At 46.3% G+C, this 18,561-nt stretch overlaps 1 protein-coding gene across 1 annotated transcript in view; it reads left to right on the plus strand.

The window, feature by feature from the left end:
• Nucleotides 1-3,520: 3,520 nt before the first annotated feature.
• ALG1L2 (ALG1 chitobiosyldiphosphodolichol beta-mannosyltransferase like 2) overlaps nt 3,521-18,561 on the plus strand; it is a 68,904-nt gene continuing 53,863 nt past the window's right edge. Inside the window, 1 exon segment of the mRNA XM_063602696.1 lies at nt 3,521-3,652. Coding sequence (XP_063458766.1) covers nt 3,521-3,652 — 132 coding nt within the window.

Consider the following 18,561-nt stretch of genomic DNA (forward strand, 5'->3'; position numbering starts at 1 on the left):
GTAGTTCCAGCTACTTGGGAGGATGAGGCAGGAAAATGGCTTGAATGTGGGAGGCGGAGGTTGCAGTGATCCAAGATCACACCACTGCACTCCAACCTGGGTGACCGAGACAGACTCTGATAAAAAAAAAAAAAGTAATGGCGGAAATCACAATTACTTTTGCACCAACCTAATAAAAGTCAAGTCCTGACCACAGCCTAGGAAGCCGGCTATGACCTGGCCCTTTTCACCCTCCCCAAGTTCAACTCCCGAGACCTTCCATTTCCTCTCTGCTCCCCGCTCTGTCCTCCCATTCCTCACTCGTGTTGCATCAGATGCCTGCGCACCCTGGTGTTTCTGCATGTGCTCTTCTGTTAGCCTGGAAAGTTCTTTCCTCCCTCTTCATCCAGCATTACTAGATACCTCCCCCTGCCTTAGCCTAGCCAGGTCCCCTGTCATTTAGTCTCAGAGTATCTTGAATGTCTTCTTCACAGCCCAATTTACAATCCTCACTCACTTGCTGACTGGGTGCCATCCTTTCTCTCCACCTAGAATGCAAGATCCCTGAGGGCAGGGGCTGGAACCGTCTTGTTCTTTGCCAAATCCCCAGTGCCATCTCTGGCACAGAGTGGGCATTATGAAAATATTTGCTGAGTGCATAAAAGGAGGGAATCATGGATTTAAGCCCTCAACTTGGCGCCCTGGGGATGGGGCTCCACAAAATCAGTTCCCATTTTTTCTCTCTCCTCTTCTCCTGGGAGGTGGGTGTCTGGGTTCTCCTGCCAGGAGAGCTTCTCTCTCATAAGACTCCAGGTGCCTCTTGGCCTAGGCCTGCCTCCTGCTAAGTGAGACTCTTTAGGGCTAGTCTGCATCGACTCTGCTGAGATGCAGCCGCCAGAGATGGACAACATGGGCAAAGCTTGGCAGGTCCCTGGGAACGAGGCTTCCGAGTCATCTGGATCAACTAGTTTGAAGTTACAAACTCACCAGATGTTGGTCAGCTGGAATCTTAGTGATGAGCTGGTCCAACCCAACCCCTCTTGTTGTAGTCAAGTCACTTGTGCAAAGCCACCACTTTGCTGGGACCCCAAGCTCAGGCCAGGGCTCTCTCCATGGTCCCAGGCTTTACACTAAGGGAATGTCAACTGTTCTCTAGAATCACTTGGACTACTTTATACTTTTGTATCTCCTTTTCCTATTCTGTATTCTGGAAAAACAGAGTTTGCCTTGTGATTGAACAGAATCTTCACACTGTGTTATTGCCGGCATTGTTTTAAATTTAGCCTTGGTTCATCCCCAGCTGGAGTGAATGACTTTAATTTGATCAGCTGCTGTTATGCACTTGGGAGCCTCCGAAGGGGGTCCTATGGCCTTTAAGGCTCCTTTCCACTCTTAGATCCTGACTTGGGGCAAACACACACTCCAGCTCGTTCATGTCCAGATAAGACACCCCGAGGCCATGGCGAGGGTTCCCCCTGTCGGGGCCCTATTGCTGTTGAGAGGATCAAGGCAGCAGTCAGGGCCCGAGGGTTGTCCAGAAGAAAGCACAAACCATACCGAGCGCTGGTCTGACAGCACTTATTGGTGTGACAGGAACCTTCTGTCATGGAACCAGAGATTGGAGACCGTGGGAACACATCCAAATCCACATCTCCGTGACAAGGTGGTGCTGATTTCCAGTGGTCCTCCCTGGTGGGGGAATCACGTAGCTCTGACTCTGGAGCGTGTTGTTGTGTTTCTCTTTCAGTACGAGCTTGTCTGTGGCCCTGCAGTTCCTCCCTTATGAAACAATGATGCTTCCCAACACAGGACATCCCAGGCTGCAAGCCTGTCACTTTTGCCCAGCTTCCTTACCCCTGTGCCCCAAAAGCCCACAGCAGGGCCTGCCAGAGGCTGATGACATATCTGTCACTGCCCCAAGGGGGCAGGGGCAGCGACGGAAATAGGCCACAAAAGGCATGCCTGCAGACACATATGAGGTAAACACCCAAAGCCAGATGTCAATGAAACAGTAATTCGGTGGAATAGGAGAGGTCATATTCTCCTGCAAGGCTGTCTAAATACATAAGTCTCCTTGGGCACAATCTGCCAGGGGACAATGGTTCATGCCGAGCCAGCTATTACACTGCCTTGCTAAGAACTTCCAACACACACTTACACACACAGATACACATGCACATATGTATGCACACACATGCATGCATACACACATGTATGCACACACATGCAAGCATACACACATGCACCCCACACACACATACAAGCACACATACAGATACACACACACGCACAACATACAGATACACATACATACAGGCACACACACAGATACACACATGCACACACAGATACACACATGCACACAAACACACGAAAGCACACACATGCACATGCATATGAACACATGCACACACATGCACACACAGATACACATATGCACAGAGATACACATGCATGAACACACATTCAAACACACATGCACACTCATACATGCACACACATGCACACATGCACAGAGATACACATGCATGCACATACAGGCACACACATGCAAACATGCACACGCAGATACACATGTATACACATGTACACACAAACACATGCACACACGTACACATGCACACACAAAAACACGTGCACACATGCACACACATACACACATACAGATGCACACATATGCACACACAGACACATGCAGACAGATACAGACACACATGCACACAGATGCACACACATGCACACATCCACATGCACACACGCTCACACATATGCACACACAAGCACATACATGCTTACAGACGCACATGCACACGTGCACACATGCACACACGTGCATATGCACACACACGCACACATGCATAACTGCACACGTGCACACATGCACACACACGCACACACACGCACACACACGCACACACATGCACACATACACACACACCACTCCGTTTCCATTTCTCTAATTTCCAATTTTTTTCTATGAGCTTCCTCAGGCTCATGATCTTGATTCTAGAATGAATTCAGGGAGTAAGTCTGTATTATTGAAATTACACTAAATTCAATCATGCCGAAGAGGCTTTTTCAATGTTGAGGAAACCATCTCACAGATCATTCAAATGACCCCAGGAGACACTTCACCAGGAACACTTGTTCATCTCCGTCTCCCTTCTGCCAACCTCTGTGCTTTAATATCAGGGGACAAACCTCTCGATTTTGGTTTCTCATCTCTTTGTCCCCATGTACACTGGACTGCACTACTGTGTCAAAGCTACTTGCAGCCTGACCTGGGAAATGTACTTTAGATTCACTCGATTTGCCACCTATTTGGGTGGTTTGGGCTGGAAACTGCCCTGCTCACACTCTTGGCTCCCAGCTGCTCCTGCTTTGGGGGTGCCTAGAGACCCCAGCTCATCCCATGGGTCACATCCCCACAGTGGGGCCGGGGATGCGACAGAGTTTTCTGGGCACCTCTCTCCAGCAGCACTGAGGATGGAGCTCAGCACTGTGTGACGATGGCTGGTGGCCACTGCCTGTTTACGTCGAAATGGCCCAGCCTGATGTCCACGTGCACCTCTGCGGCACACTGGCCTGCAGACCCCCGAGCATGCGCTGCATGCTTCTCACCTCTAGAGTGGCCACACAGACAGTGATACCGACACAACAAGAAAATCCACAGGCAAGCCCAGAGGCCCCCGTTCTACTAGGGCTTTGTGAGCCTCTGTGATTTGAGTCACGAGCTTCTTGTGGTGATTTCATTTAGCTAACATCCAACACAGTGCATTTAGAGACTCTTTCTCTTGGACATTATATGGAGGCGTGGCCATGGTTTGCTGAGATAAATGCCTCAAAACACCCCTCAATAAAACCAAATAACAGCTCATCAACTCCTCACATTAAAAAAAAATTTACATCTTATAAATAGCAAATATTGGATGACAATAAGGCACAGGAAAAAGCTCATAAGCCCAGATCAGCAGTCATCATTCAACTGTTCCTTAACTACTGATTGTGCACCCATTCTGTACCAGCACCGCATCCTAAATGCAGGGACACCACGCAAAATAAGATGACAAAGCAACTGCCCCTGTGGAGCTGAGCCACTAGAAGGAGAGACAGTCACTAAATGAATATCTCTATCCTGTGGTTTCTGGGAATGAAAATGACATAAAAGCATAGAAAGGGATGGAGGAAAGCTAATTTAGACAACTCAGGATCAGAATGGGGAGGTGGTTGCATCCCTCAAAATTCAGAGTAGCTGGAGTGCAAGCCTTGTATTAGCTGAGCCTGAATCCTGGCCCTGCTGTTGTCCATGGTGTCCTCAGGCAAATGGCTCAACTCCTCTGACCACCGGCTTCAAGTGCAGAACAGGGGACCAGAGTCCCATCTCTCAGGGTTGTTGCTGTGGACTGAATTGTGTTCCCCCCAATTCACTCATTAGGAGCTAATTAACGTTAAAGGAGGTCATAAGAGTGGAATCCTAATCTGATAGGATTGATGTTTTTATAAAAAGAAGAGATGTCTCTGTTTCTGTCTCTCCCCCTCTCTGCTATGTGAGGACAAGCAAGAAGGCTGCTGTCTGCAAGGCAGGAAGACAGCCCTTACCAGAAAGGGAGTGGTGGATACTTTGATCATGAACTTCTAGCCTCCAGAACAGTGAGAAAACCAATGTCTGTTATTTAGGCCATCCGGTCTCGGGTACTTTGTTATGGCAGCTGGGCTGGCTGAGGCATTTGTTGAGAGGAACCGACAAGGTAGTTGGGGTAATGCACACAGCATGGCCACAGCTCACTGAGCACAATGTGAGACTCATTCCCCTTCAATTGTTATTCTCTGTCTGGAGGATTTTCATGTTGGCTTTTCTCCAAGAAGCTCCCTGGGGTCTTTGTAAATATGAGGATATTTCTGACAAGAAAAATCCTTACGGTTCTTAACATTGACAATGATCAGGAACAGCAAGTCATGAAAATGAGAAGGTGGCTAGAAAAGAGAGGACCCACAGAAGAAACCAACAACCACACAACACACACACACAGGAGGAATCCTAATGCAGGAGAATAGAACATCAGGGGACCCCGAGACAGAACTCTGCATCTCATGTATTGAGATTATTCCCTGATATGGTTTGGCTGTGTCCCCACCCAAATCTCATCTTGAATTGTAGCTCCCCTAATCCGCATGTGTCATGGGAGGGATGTGGTGGGAGGTAATTGAATCATTGGGTGGGTCTTTCCCATGCTGTTCTCATGATAGTGAATAAGTCTCACAAGATCTGATGGTTTTATAAAGGGGAGTTCCCCTGCACAAGCTCTCTTGCCTGCTACCAAGTAAGACGTGACTTTGCTCCTCATTCACCTTCCACCGAGATTGTGAGGCCTCCTTAACCATGTGGAACTGTGAGTCCATTAAACCTCTTTCCTTTATAAATTACCCAGCCTCAGGCATGTCTTTATTAGTAGCACGAGAACAGACAAATACATTCCCTAAGCCTCTATTTTCCTCTGAGACAGGCTTACCCCGAATAGCCCTATCTTTGCAGGCCTTGAATAGTAATACTGTTATGTGTTACATTAACATGTATTTTACTGAAAGTCTCTGGTTTTTGTCTCTCTGAACATAGGCAGTCTTTGCTGAAACTTGCAGATGACATTCCAAAATGCATTCTATCTTAAGATAAGCAGAGAGGGGGGTGAGGAAAAATTGTACATACCTTCCCCTCAATGAAGAGGTCCCCGTGGTGTGGCTGGCCTTGGTATAAGCTGTTTGGCTCTGTTAATTCATGAGGGCTGAGTTTGATTGATCCTCATGGGGAAGACTAACAAGGGAATCCTTGGCAACCATTAGGAATAACACTCATGACCCAGAAAGTGGTTCTGTCTTCATGGGGAATCATCTGTCTTGTTTACTAAGTGACCTTCTGGCTCATTTTTCTTCCAGCCAGGGTTGGAATTCAATAATTCTAGTTCCTTCCCAAATTTTAGAGCTGGGAAATGCATTCCTCGGGTTTCTACTTTTCAAAAGCGAACAATATCTGTGGAGCTCAACTCCTAAATAGTGTGACTTTGTCTGTTTATGTGGTTCTCTTGCTGACTGCCTGGTTGTGACTGTGCCTGAACTCAGGCCTCTGTGTTTCTGAATCTTAGAAGCGGTGGTTGGCATGTCAAACTTGAAGTCATTGTCCTTTAGTTCTCTGAGTGTTATAATTGAACAGCACATTTATGAACAAGACTTTAGTAAATCCATCAGCATTCTAGGAAGCTTTGATTCATTAACCTATCTCTAATGTAAGCAAAGGCTGCCAGAGAGTCGCTAACAAGAATTCCATCTTTCCTCAGAATCTTCGATTCGCTTGGGTCGAAGTTCATGCCTGTTTCATGAAAAATGCAAAACCAATTAATCACAGCTATTCATAGTATGCCTATTCTAAGAGACCTCTGCTGTTCCTACCTGAGGGACAGCCAGAATAATTAAAAGTCACAGAAATCAAACAAATGGGCCTCTGGCTAAATTATAGATTAACCCAGGAAGAGCACTTATTAAATAGTAAGCAGTCCCTGAAAATATTAAAGTACAAAAAGGATTAAAAATTGTTTTAAGTGTTGGTTCGAACTTCAGGTGCTGGTCTTCCTCTCCACTGCGGAAGGGAACAAATGAATTTTCCCATCCTAAAGACAGTGACATTCATCACACCCCTTGGAAGCTTAATAACATCTCGCTTTATTTTAATTGTTTATTTATTTATTTATTTTTGAGATGAAGTTTCACTCTTGTTACCCAGGCTGGAGTGCAATGGCGCGATCTCGGCTCACTGCAACCTCTATCTCCTGGGTTCAAGCGATTGTCCTGCCTCAGCCTCCTGAGTAGCTGGGATTACAGGCACATGCCACCATGACCAGCACATTTTTGTATTTTTATTAGAGATGGGGCTTCCCCACGTTGGCCAGGTTTGTCTTGAACTCCTGACCTCAGGCGATCTGCCTGCCTTGGCCTCCCAAAGTAATGTGATAACACCTGTTATCATGCTGGGATAACAGGCTTGAGCCACCACCCCCGGTCAATAATATCTCATGTTAAGCATGGAGTTGCTGTCCGCTCTGTGGCCAGAGATAAAACAAGCCTCCATTACAGAGGGAGGTGGTATTGGGCTACTTTTTTTTCGAAACAACAGCAAAACGTGAGGCAAATCCGCTTTTAGATCCTGGTTACACTCCTGGATGGAGCTTAGCAAGCCTATGATAGGGTAGCCTGGTGGTGGCTTGGGGGAATCCTAGCCATGTCAGACAGGACAGATGCCTTTGAGGAGAGATGGCACAGTGCTGGCTCTCAGGCCCCCACTGCAGGGGGACCAGGCTGTTTATGGATCGGGTGGGAACCCTGTTAGAAAAATAAGTGGAGGCTGGGTGTGGTGGCCTATGCCTGTAATCCCAGCACCTTTGGAGGATGAAGTGGGTGGATTGCTTGAGCCAGGAGTTCGAGACCAGCCAGGGCAACTTGGCAAAGCCCTGTCTTTAGAAAAATAATAATAATAGTTAATGAATTAGTTGATTTTTTTAAAAAAAGAAAGAGAAGTGGAGCTAAGGAACACAGAGCCTGCCAGAAAGCCAAGGTGGCCAGCTAGAAGGACACAGAAGAACATTATCATAGTTCTCTCTGAGCTTTTGGACTAGGGGTGTTTCATGTGGTTTTCATATCAAACATACTTTACTTTTATACTTAGGGAGGAAAGACCTAATACATACAATAAAGGTAACACGAAACAAAACTCTCAACAAAGCCTCACATCTTAGATGCTCTACTGGGTCTCTGCAATTTCTATTAGGGACCCCATGGGTTTGAATTCCATTCTAGATTTGATAAGAAAATCCAAATGCTCAACCCCCTCAACCCCCTCCCACCCCTCCACCCCATTTACAAAAGCCAAGTGAAAACTAAGGAGGGGCCGGGTGCAGTGGTTCACACCTCTAATCCCAGCACTTTGGGAGGCTGAGGCGAGGGGAACACCTGAGGTCAGGAGTTTGAGACCAGCCTGACTAACATGGTAAAATCCCATCTCTACTAAAAGTACAAAAATTAGCAAGGTGTGGTTGTGGACACCTATAATCCCAGCTACTTAGGAGGCTGAGGCAGGAGAATCACTTGAACCTGGAGGCAGAGGTTGCAGTGAGTGGAGATTGTGCCACTGCACTCCAGCCTGGGTGAGAAAAAGCAAAACACCAAAGAAAAAGAAGAAAGAAAGGAAGAAAGAAAGAAAGAGAGAGAGAGAGAGAGAGAGAGGGAGAGAGGGAGGGAGGGAGGGAAAGGAAGAAAGAGAGAAAGAGAAAAAGAAAGAAAGAGAGAAAGATAGAAAGAGAGAGAGAGGGAGAGATGGAGAGAGGGAGGGAGGGAAAGAAAGAGAGACAGAAAAGAAAGAGAGAGGGAGAGAAAGAAAGAAATAAGAAGGAGAAGAAGGAAGGAAGGAAGAAAACAGGGAGAGAGAGAAAGAGAGAGGGAGGAAGGGAGGGAGGAAGGAAACTAAGGAGGAAGGTGGTGTGTACAGAGGTAAGGAGGCCCTCAGGTCCTAGCTGGCCCTGGGTGACAAGGGTGAAACTCTGAAGCAAAAGAAAGGAAGGAAGGAAGGAAAGAAGGAAGGAAGGAAACTAAGGAGGAAGGTGGCGTGTACAGAGGTACAGAGGTACAGAGGTCCTCAGGTGCTAGCCGGCACTGGTGCCTACGCAGGATCCAATGGGCTGAGCTTTGCAAAAAGCTCATTGTGTAACCCAGGAAGCCCAAATTTATTTCTGAGCAGATGTTTTTTCAAAGTGATTTTCCTTTTAGGAAGTGAGAGGAGAATGAAGGGGAGGTTTATCCTACTTCTGATGTTAAAAAAGTCAAAACAAAATAAATTGGTGTTCATTGCAACTATTGGCTAAAGCACTATCATCACCAGGACCAGTACCTCAAACACACCTCCTGACAGCCTCTTCCATTCTAATCAATGTGTGCCCAACTGTGGTCACCCAGGGGCTGTTTACCTTTACTTAAAGAGAAATGCTGGTAGTAAGCCATAAAAATTACCATATTCACCATCTTTCTGCTTCAAAGAAGGTTTTAGATTAGGAATGGCTGGATCAATCACTATGAGTATGTTCTTGGGAACTAAAAGCCAAAAAGAAATATTTTAAATACGTGGTATATTTTTAAAATGTGGACTCTTAATAGATTTTTAAATGCAATGTAGATAAGATTTTAAAATCACTTTCCAAATCGGTGCAAGAGTCACTCCCTCTCCCTGTTAGATACACACACATACACACAACCCAATGCTATCCACGTGATCATCAAATCCTCCAGAGAGGTGGTTTTAGGCCCATTTTGCAATATTTAAAAAATGGAGAATAAAAACAAGATATGATATATCCACCCAGCAGAATACACCTCAGTAATAAAAAGGAATGAAAGCTTGGCATGGTGGCATACACCTGTAATCCCAGCACTTTGGGAGGTCGAGGTGGACAGATTACTTGAGGTCAGGAGTTCAAGACCAGCCTGGCCAACATATTTGAAACCCCGTCTGTACTAAAAATACAAAGTTAGCTGGGCCTGGTGGCACATGGCTGTAATCCCAGCTACTTGGGAGGCTGAGGCAGGGAGAATTGCTTGAACCTGGGAGGCAGAGGTTGCAATGAGCGAACATCGCACCACTGCATTCCAGCCTGGGTGACAGCATGAGACTTCAACTCTAAAAAAAAAAGTGAAGTACTGATATGATACATGCTACAACATGGATGAACCTCTGAAACATTACATTCAGTTAAAGAAGTCAGCCGTGCGCACACACACAAAACCATCCATTGCATAATTCCATTTGTATGAAATATTCAGAAAAGGCAAATCTAGAGAGAAAGTAGATGTGTGGTTACCTGGGACCAGGGGGTTGGGAATGGGGCAGTTATGGCAAATGGGCATAAGAGAGCCTCGGGGGATTGTGAAAATGTTTTAAAACTGGAGGGTAGTGATGGTTGCACAACTCTAAATTTACTAAAAATCACTGAATTTTATTCACGTGTAATAGAATTTTAAGAAAAATAAACAACACCTCAATAGAGTGGTTAACTCTGGGCCAGGCATGGTGGCTCACGCCTGTAATCCTGGCACTTTGGGATTCTGAGGCAGGTGGATCACTTGAGTCAGGAGTTCAAGACCAGCCTGGCCAACATGGTGAAACCCCGTATCTACTAAAAAATACAAAAATTAGCCGGACATGCTCACTTGAACCCAGGAAGTGGAGGTTGCAGTGAGCTGAGAGTGTGCCACTGCACTCCAGCCTGGGTGACAGAGCAAGACTCCATCTCAAAAAAAAAAAAAAAAAAAAAAAAAAAAATATATATATATATGTATATATATATATACACACACACAGTGGTAAACTCTGAAGATGAACTTCCCTGGACTTAGTAAAGCAAAATGACTGTGACCAACTCAAAATCCACCATTAAACTCTCCCAGCACCTGCTCTTCTGCTTTCTACCCCAAGTTCTTTGCCTCTGTGTCTCCATCGTAAATCTGGAAAGAATTCGAAGACTCTGTGCTAAAGTGATTTGCTAAATATTATCAGAAAGGACTACAGAAAGATGCAGAGAGGATGGCAGCGTGACCGACTCCTTTGAAGGTGGTTTAAGACTCTGCTGAACTGATGCTAAGAATAAGCCCTGAGATGTCAGAACCCCCAGGCAAAGCAGCTGGCAGATGACAACACCTGCTGAAACAGAGGGCAGAGGAAGAATTCTGCAGGCCAAGCACACTGCCGCAGGCTGGGAGAAGGGAGCGGAAACTGAATATTCCTCCTGCATAAAATTGCTTATTTTTGTTTGTTCCTCAGCCCAGCTGAGATCTTGGAGAAGTAGCAACAGGAAATGGAAAGAAAGCAAAAACAAACTGCAAATTCAATTGCACTGCTTTTTAAAAAAAGAACAAGTGAGACATCTTCAGCAGCAAGAAAACCTTGTTTCCTTTCTTGGAGGGCTTAACTAAATTCTTCTGGGGATGTCCCAGGATCAACAACCACAGGACATTCCTAGATTGTGAGTTTTCCATGTACAGGAGGCCCTGGTGCCTTCGTGCCCATCAGCAGCAAGGGAGATTCCCAGGGAGGCCCGGTGAAGTTGCTGGAGGTGGCTGATGATTTCCAGGGCCTCGAGGAATGTCCCTTGGCTGTCCTCAGGGCACACCACTGATCCTGGGACCATGGCAGCTTGGGAGAGCTGAGCTGAGCTGCTGCAAAATGCTTTCTGCTTTAATTACCTCTCATTCATTTCTGGGCCCTGAGAAGGATGCCGTAGCCCGGGAAGTGTCAGCTCTCCCTGCCAGGGGTGGGACTTCTTTGTCATGTCTGCCTCTTGGCTTGTTCTCAAACTGTGGCTTCAGGAGGGCCTTGGCTCTTGGCAAATGCCAGAGGCTTTATAGTTTGAGAAAGAATCAGAATTTTGAAGAGGAGCTCAGAGAGGAAGGTCATTCTAGGGTGCACTTTGCAGAGTAACCAGGCGGTAAAAAGTTAAATTGGCTGTGTATGACACAGGCCACTGCAGGGAATGTGCCCCTTTACTATGTGAAATTGGCTCTGATATCCAGAGAATCTTTTAGGACCTTTAAAATCACCGTTGTCAACACAATTGTCAGATTTTTGCATCTCCTTGTTTCAAACTGTTTTAGAATGAGGTCGGGAACTGGGGTGTGATTGATCACCATCCCGCTCCACTTCAGATATGTTGGTGAAAACACTAGGAACCACTCTTCATGGAGCTCCTACTGTGTGCAGGACCCTGTTCTCAACAGTTTAAACCAGGGCCATCTTCCTCCTCATCAACACCTTTCCTCTCCCACTCAGCAGCCTCAGTGTCTCAGCCCCTAGTTTGCAGCTAGTGTGCATACGCTAGTGTTCATCCTACAGGATGCTTCTCTTTGGAAGACTTAAACCACCAACCCAAGCTAAATTAGGCCCCCTCCACTGCTATAGTCTTCTTCCCTTTTCTAAAATAGCATTTGTCACAATAGGGCATGATGATGTGTCTGGCTATTTGGTTAATGCTTGCCTTTCTCCCTCAACTGTTCACCCCATGAAAACAGGACCGTGTCTTTTTTTTTTTTTTTTTTTTGAGACAGAGTTTCACCCTTCTCACCCAAGCTGAGTGCAGTGGTGAGATTTCAGCTCACTGCCATCACCCAAGCTGAATGCAGTGGTGAGATCTCAGCTCACTGCCAACTCCGCCTACCAGGTTCAAGTGATTCTCCTTGTCACAGCCTCCCAAGTAGCTGGGATTACAGGCATACGTCACCATGTCCAGATAATTATGTATTTTTCGTAGAGATGGGGTTTCACTTTGTTAGCCAGGATGGTCTCGATCTCCTGACCTCGTGATCCACCCACCTCAGCCTCCCAAAGTGCTGGGATTACAGGCTTGAACCACAATGCCTAGCATTAGTTTAGTTTTTCAGAGACAGGGTTTCACTCTGTTACCCAGGCTGGAGTTCAGTGGTACAATCATAGCTCACTGCAGCCTTGAACTCTTGGGCTCAAACCTAGGCTCAAGGGATCCTCTCACCTCAGCTTCTCAATTACCTGGGAATATATGAATGTACACCATGCCCAGCTTACATTTATTTGTTTAAAAGACAAGAAAGAGGCCAGGCACAGTGGCTCACACCCATAATCCCAGCATTTTGGGAGGGAGGCTGAGGCAGGAGGATGGCTTGAGCCCAGAATTTGGAGACCAGCCTGGGAAACACAGCAAGGCCTCATCTCTAATTAAAAAAAAAAAAAACAACAAGAAAGATGATATGATACCAAATCAAATCATTTCCTTTACTAGGAAAAGGGCAAAAACAAGGGATGGTGTCAGTTAAGAATCTCTCCTTAGAGAAGCATGAAAAGTCTGCCCCAAATCTGGTAAACCCAGGAACAACTGACTGTCAAGCTGATGGTGCATTCTAGGTTAGGATGATTTGGACCAGATTGTACTTTGTTCCCAAAGAATTCAAGGAAAAGTTTGTTGGTTTAATCTGCTTAACATAGTAAAAGCTTTCTTTGCAATATCATACAAAGTTGGCATTACATATGCACTGTTGAAGAAAACATAGTTAATTTTTTTTTAAAGAATGTACTCCAAAACCATTCAATTGGTAAAAATGTTTAATAATGATTTGATTTTTTTTTTTTTTTTTGAGACAGAGTCTCGCTCTGTTGCCCAGGCTGGAGTGCAGTGGCCTGACCTATGCTTACTGCAAGCTCCACCTCCCGGGTTCATGCCATTCTCCTGCCTCAGCCTCTGGAGTAGCTGGGACTACAGGTGCCCTCCACAACACCCGGCTAATTTTTTGTATTTTTAGTAGAGACAGGGTTTCACCGTGTGAGCCAGGATGGTCTCAATCTCCTGACCTCATGATCCACCTGCCTTGGCCTCCCAAAGTGCTGGGATTACAGGCATGAGCCACCGCGCCTGGCCCTTTGAGTACATTTTCTAAGAAGTTGGTCATGAGTTCAGATGTCTGCCTCAAAGAGATACTTGTGGTTTCCATTAAAGAACCCACCTTCCCTTTCTACAGGAGTATTTATGGGAGATATGGGCCTGGAGGTTGGAATCTATCCTGGTTGTACTTTGCTATACTGAAGTAAGGAGTAAACCTACAAATACATTCATATTGAAGTGTACAAAGGGGGCTCTACAATAGGTAGGAATTCTATTTAGTTTTGTTGGGTAACAAATCCTTTGAGAAGCAAATAACAGCTCACCTACAAAACTGGTGATCTGTATAAGTTGGGATTTTTCATGGATCAGTTTTGCTTGGATTGAACTATATAATCACAAATATATTTATACCTAGAGAGAGAGAAAGACTGTCTGTTGAAACTGTATCATCTTAACGTGTCTATTGTTATGCCCAGACCGTTAGTTCTTCAAAGAAGACCACCAGAGTCTAGAGTCAAAGCCAAGCGGCAAGGATCTTTACTACAAGTTCGAACCTGGTCCTTCCATTCCACAGCATACAAGAGGGCCCTGAACAATGCGAGTGTTTGCTTTTTATAGCCTGAAAGTTACAGGGGAACAAAGGAATTCTTTTGGTTCCCGCTCTTTCAGTAAAACTTTGAACAGCTGTCCCCTTATCGGAGACTTTCCTGGTGGTGTTTGTACTGGGCTCAGGAAGTTTGAGAGATATATGGCGATATGTGGTGGGATGGGAGGATGGGATGTGTTTGTACTGGGCTTGTTTGTTTTGAGCCCGGGGCTGAGGAATGTGCCTGGCTCCTTTCATTCCTCCCTTTCTTTTCAGGTATTTTTTAGAGCCAATCTTGGGTCTTATAAGTCTGATTCTGTTTCAGCGTTTACAGGTTGGTATTGGGCTCTGAGGACTATGAGTTGTACAGTGTTAAACTTTTCTTTAACGAACCGCAAAATTCTGTTAACAACACAAGGTCTTACGGTAAGCAGAAATAGTAGACTCAGCAGGGGTCCAAGGAAGGGGGCTAACAGAGAAAACATAGATGAGTTCTACTATTGGTCTGCAGCTGAAGCAAACTGCCGTGTTCTTACTTCTGTGCTTAACTTGCGTAACTGTTGGACTTGGTCTTCTACAAGCCTTGACTCATTTATGTAGAAACAACAGTCTTCCTTTAGAAACATACACGTTCTTCTTTTTTCAGCAGTGAGTAGGTCTAAGGCCCTCCGGTTCTGCAAGGTTACCTGTGCTAGGGACGTGAGCTGCCGCTGGAGGGAGGCAAGGGACTTAGCTGACTCCTCTATAGTAACGGCAAATTGTTGGTACAGCTTGTTACTTTCTATGAGGGTGTGACCTAGGGCTCCCCCAGCCAGTCCGGCCGCCATGAAGGATGCAGTGAGGGAGATTCTTGCAATGAGGGGGAGAAATATGGCTCGTGCAGGTCTCGGTCTAGGGTCTGGGTGAATAACAGCACTAGTCCAGTTACCGGTATACCTTAGGAACTCACTGGCAGTAAGTAGAGTTAACCGGGGAACTAATGTGACAGGAAGACACAGTAGGTTGGTAACAGAGGGGCTTGATAGGTTTTTAGATAATGTTCCATTACACCAGAAGAATATGACTGACGGAGCCTTTAAGGTGATATTAGGGGGCGTTACAGTGATGCTGCAGAGGCTGGAATTAGTTCTTGAGAAACAGTAGGGAAACTTTTCTTGACTGGGGTTTAGGTATAGTGGCACGTTAGGGATAGGGACATATGAGAGGTTTCGGTGGTTGTTAGCTTGGGCAGAGGTGGAGGATCCTCATGGCAGGGGGACAGCGGTTAGCGGTGGACGCCTTAGAGTGGCACACAGAAAGCAGCCAGACAGGCTGTGAAGTCCTGTAAGGTTAGCAAGTTCTAATCCTTCTTGCAATAATTTTAACCAGGAAAAAGGACGTAAATCTTGTGTTAGGCGGTTTTCTTGTCACTGAATATTTCTATGGACCAGGGGCCGTACCTGCACTAGACTTCGCCACAGATAGAGGTGACTGCTAGGCCATGTGGAGGTGGAGGAGTAGTATACAGCCTCATGTTGAGGGGTGGTCTAGCGGGAGTTGTAGGGGTCTTTATCTATGTATATGAAGGGTCTCTATCTTGTCTGCGATGGAAGGGCCATCTGGGATCTATCTGTTCTTTTCTACTTCACTATTGGTATTTATGGATGTTACAATAGTTATAAGGGCAGCTGGCACTTTGGTGCCACCAATAGTGCTTACAATTGTATTCAGTCTGATCATACTCGAAGCATATTATTGGTGCCACTGGTTTGGCTACTGGGAAATCGGTAAAATTTAGTAAAATTGGGCTATTGCACCGTGAGGAGGGGCAATCTGCACTGGCCACTAATTTCCTGGGCTTATGAGGTTGCCTAGGGTGGGTTTGGTTTTCATAAAGCCAGAATCTCTAGACAAAGGGATTAGGAGCTGGCTTTATGTTTTCTTCAGCGGCCACTAGGGCGACTAATGTTAGAGTTAGACTACTTAACTGCATGTTTGCAGTGAGCTATGCTGCCGGCGCAGGGTGAGTTTTAAGGGGTTGTTCTTAGCTCTGTCCACAGTCCACGTGTCTGGTGCTTCAGCCGCCGCCGTGATTGGCCTCAGAAGGTCGGAGGTTGGGTCCACTGGCTTGACGTGGGTGTAGTGGATCCACGACGCAATGCTTTCTACTTTCAGGGCGGTGGGTGTGGTCAGGAGTACTTGGAGTGGTCCTTTCTATCTGGGCTCTAGGGTCTCTTGTCGGTGTCGCTTAACTAGGACCTAGTCTCCCGGCTGGTACGGATGGGGTGTCGGTGGGGGACTGGTCTTATATAGCTCTTTCAGCTTGGGCCAGATTTCTTGGTGAATTTTCTGTAAGGCTTGTAAGGAAAATAAGAATTCAGAGACATTTTCTGTTTCAGACTTAAGCAGGTCATCTTTTAAGCTAGGAACCAGGGGTGGAGGTCTGCCATACATGATTTCGTAAGGGGTAAGGCCTAGTTTGTAAGGGGTATTACGGGCCTGGAACAGAGCATAGGCGAGAAGGACTACTTAATTAGCGCCAGTCTCTATAGTCAATTTAGTTAAGGTCTCTTTTAAGGTCCGATTTATCCTTTCTACCTGTCCTGAACTCTGGGGCCTGTAAGCGCAATGTAGTTTCTAATTTGCCTTAAGGATGGAAGCCAAGTCCTGACTTACCTTAGCGACGAAAGCGGGCCTATTATCTGACTTTATCTGGATGGGGAAGCTATACCTGGGAAGGATATCTTCCAGAATTTTCTTTGCTACGACCTGAGCAGTTTCTCTTTTGGTTGGGAATGCTTCAGTCTACTTTGAAAAAGTATCTACAAAGACAAGTAAGTACCGGTACCTGTACTTTCCTGGCTTTATTTCAGTAAAATCTACTTCTCAGTAGATACCGGGCCTGGTTCCTCTGAGCCTTGTTCCTGCTGCAGCTTGAGATTGGGGGTATGCGTTGTTAAGCTGGCAGACTTTGCAACTTGTCATGATACTGCTGGCCGTCTCAGCTATATGTCTGATTTTGAGCTTGGAGCGTCTGATCAGGTCTATCATCCACCGGGCCCCCAGGTGGGTGGTTCGGTGGATGTGTTCTAACACCTGTTGTCCTAATTTTTCTGGTAGGATGGTTTGGTCATTAGTATCAGTCCACCACCTATTCTGGATTTGTTTCAGGGGAAGTTTGTCAATCTACTGGAGATCTTGTTCTGAATATTCAGGGAAATATGGCAAGTCCTGGGGGCCCGGGTCAGGGAGCTGGAGTGCAAGGAGTTGGCTGGGAGCCTTCGCCACATTCCTTGCAGTTTGGTCTGCCAGAAAGTTGCCTTGAGCAGTTGGAGTAGTTAGTTTCTGATGCCTTGGGCAATGTACAATGGCTAATTTTTCTGGCCTCCATAGGGCTGTTAGCAGGGCTAGGATTTCTTGCTTGTTTTTTTATCTCTTTTCCTTTAGCCATCAGTAACCTTCGCTCCTTGTAAATGGCCTTATGTATATGCGCCGTTGCAAAAGCATATCGGCTGTCTGTATATACTGTCAGCTTTTTCCCCGCCCCTAAGGTAAGAGCTTGGGTGAGCGCTATCAGTTCGGCCTTCTGGGCCAATGTCCCTGGGGGCAGGGGTTCCGCCCAGATTACTTCAGTCTCTGAAGTTACTGCCGCTCCAGTGTACCTCTGGCCTTGATGCATGAAGCTGCTCCTATCAGTGAACCAGACGAGGTCGGCGTCAGGAAGTGGGCGGTCCTGCAGGTCTTCTCGAACTCCGTGCACCTGAGCTAGTATCTTGGTGCAGTCATGGAGTGGGGCGTCTAGGTCCGGGTTGGGCAGCAGCGAGGCAGGGTTTAAGGTCGTTGGGGGCAGGAAAATTATCCTGAGAGGATTTAGTAGTAGTCCTTGGTAGTGGGTGAGCCAGGCGTTACTCATCCATCGATTAGGTGGCTGTTTGAGTACACCTTCGATGGCATGTGGAGTAACGACCTGCAATTCTTGCCCCATGACAAGTTTATCAGCATCTTGCACCATCAGAGCCGTGGCCGCAATCATTCAGAGACAAGGGGGCCACCCAGCAGCCACTGGGTCTAACTTCTTTGACAGGTAGGCAACTGGCCTCCGCCAGGGGCCTAAGTTCTGAGTTATTACCGCCTTGGCGACACCTTTATTCTCATCCACGTATAAGTGGAAGGGCTTGGTAACATCCAGGGAGGAAATGGATCTGTGCTCTCATTTTAGTTAGCAGGTCTCTCCTCAATAGGGGACAGGGGCTCTCAGGGATGACCAGGAAAGAATGGGTTACATTCTTGGCTCCGAGGTTTACTGTTCTTTGTGTTGTCCATGGGTATTTCTTAACTCCTGTGGCCCCTTGTACTCACGAGGACTTGGAGGATAATTTCCTATTAGTTTTAACTAATACCGAGTGCTGTGCTCCTGTATCGACCAAGAACTGGACTGGGGACCCCTCCACTTGCAAAGTTACCTTAGGTTTGGGGAGAGGGTCCGAACCCCGTCTTCCTTAGTCTTCGTCTTGAGTGACTAGTACGGGTGTAGACTTAGGGGGTCCCTGTCCTCATTGTTTCTTTTTGGGGCAGTCTCTT

Source organism: Pan paniscus, chromosome 2 (assembly GCF_029289425.2).
Source record: "Pan paniscus chromosome 2, NHGRI_mPanPan1-v2.0_pri, whole genome shotgun sequence".
NCBI classification, from domain to species: Eukaryota; Metazoa; Chordata; class Mammalia; order Primates; family Hominidae; genus Pan; species Pan paniscus.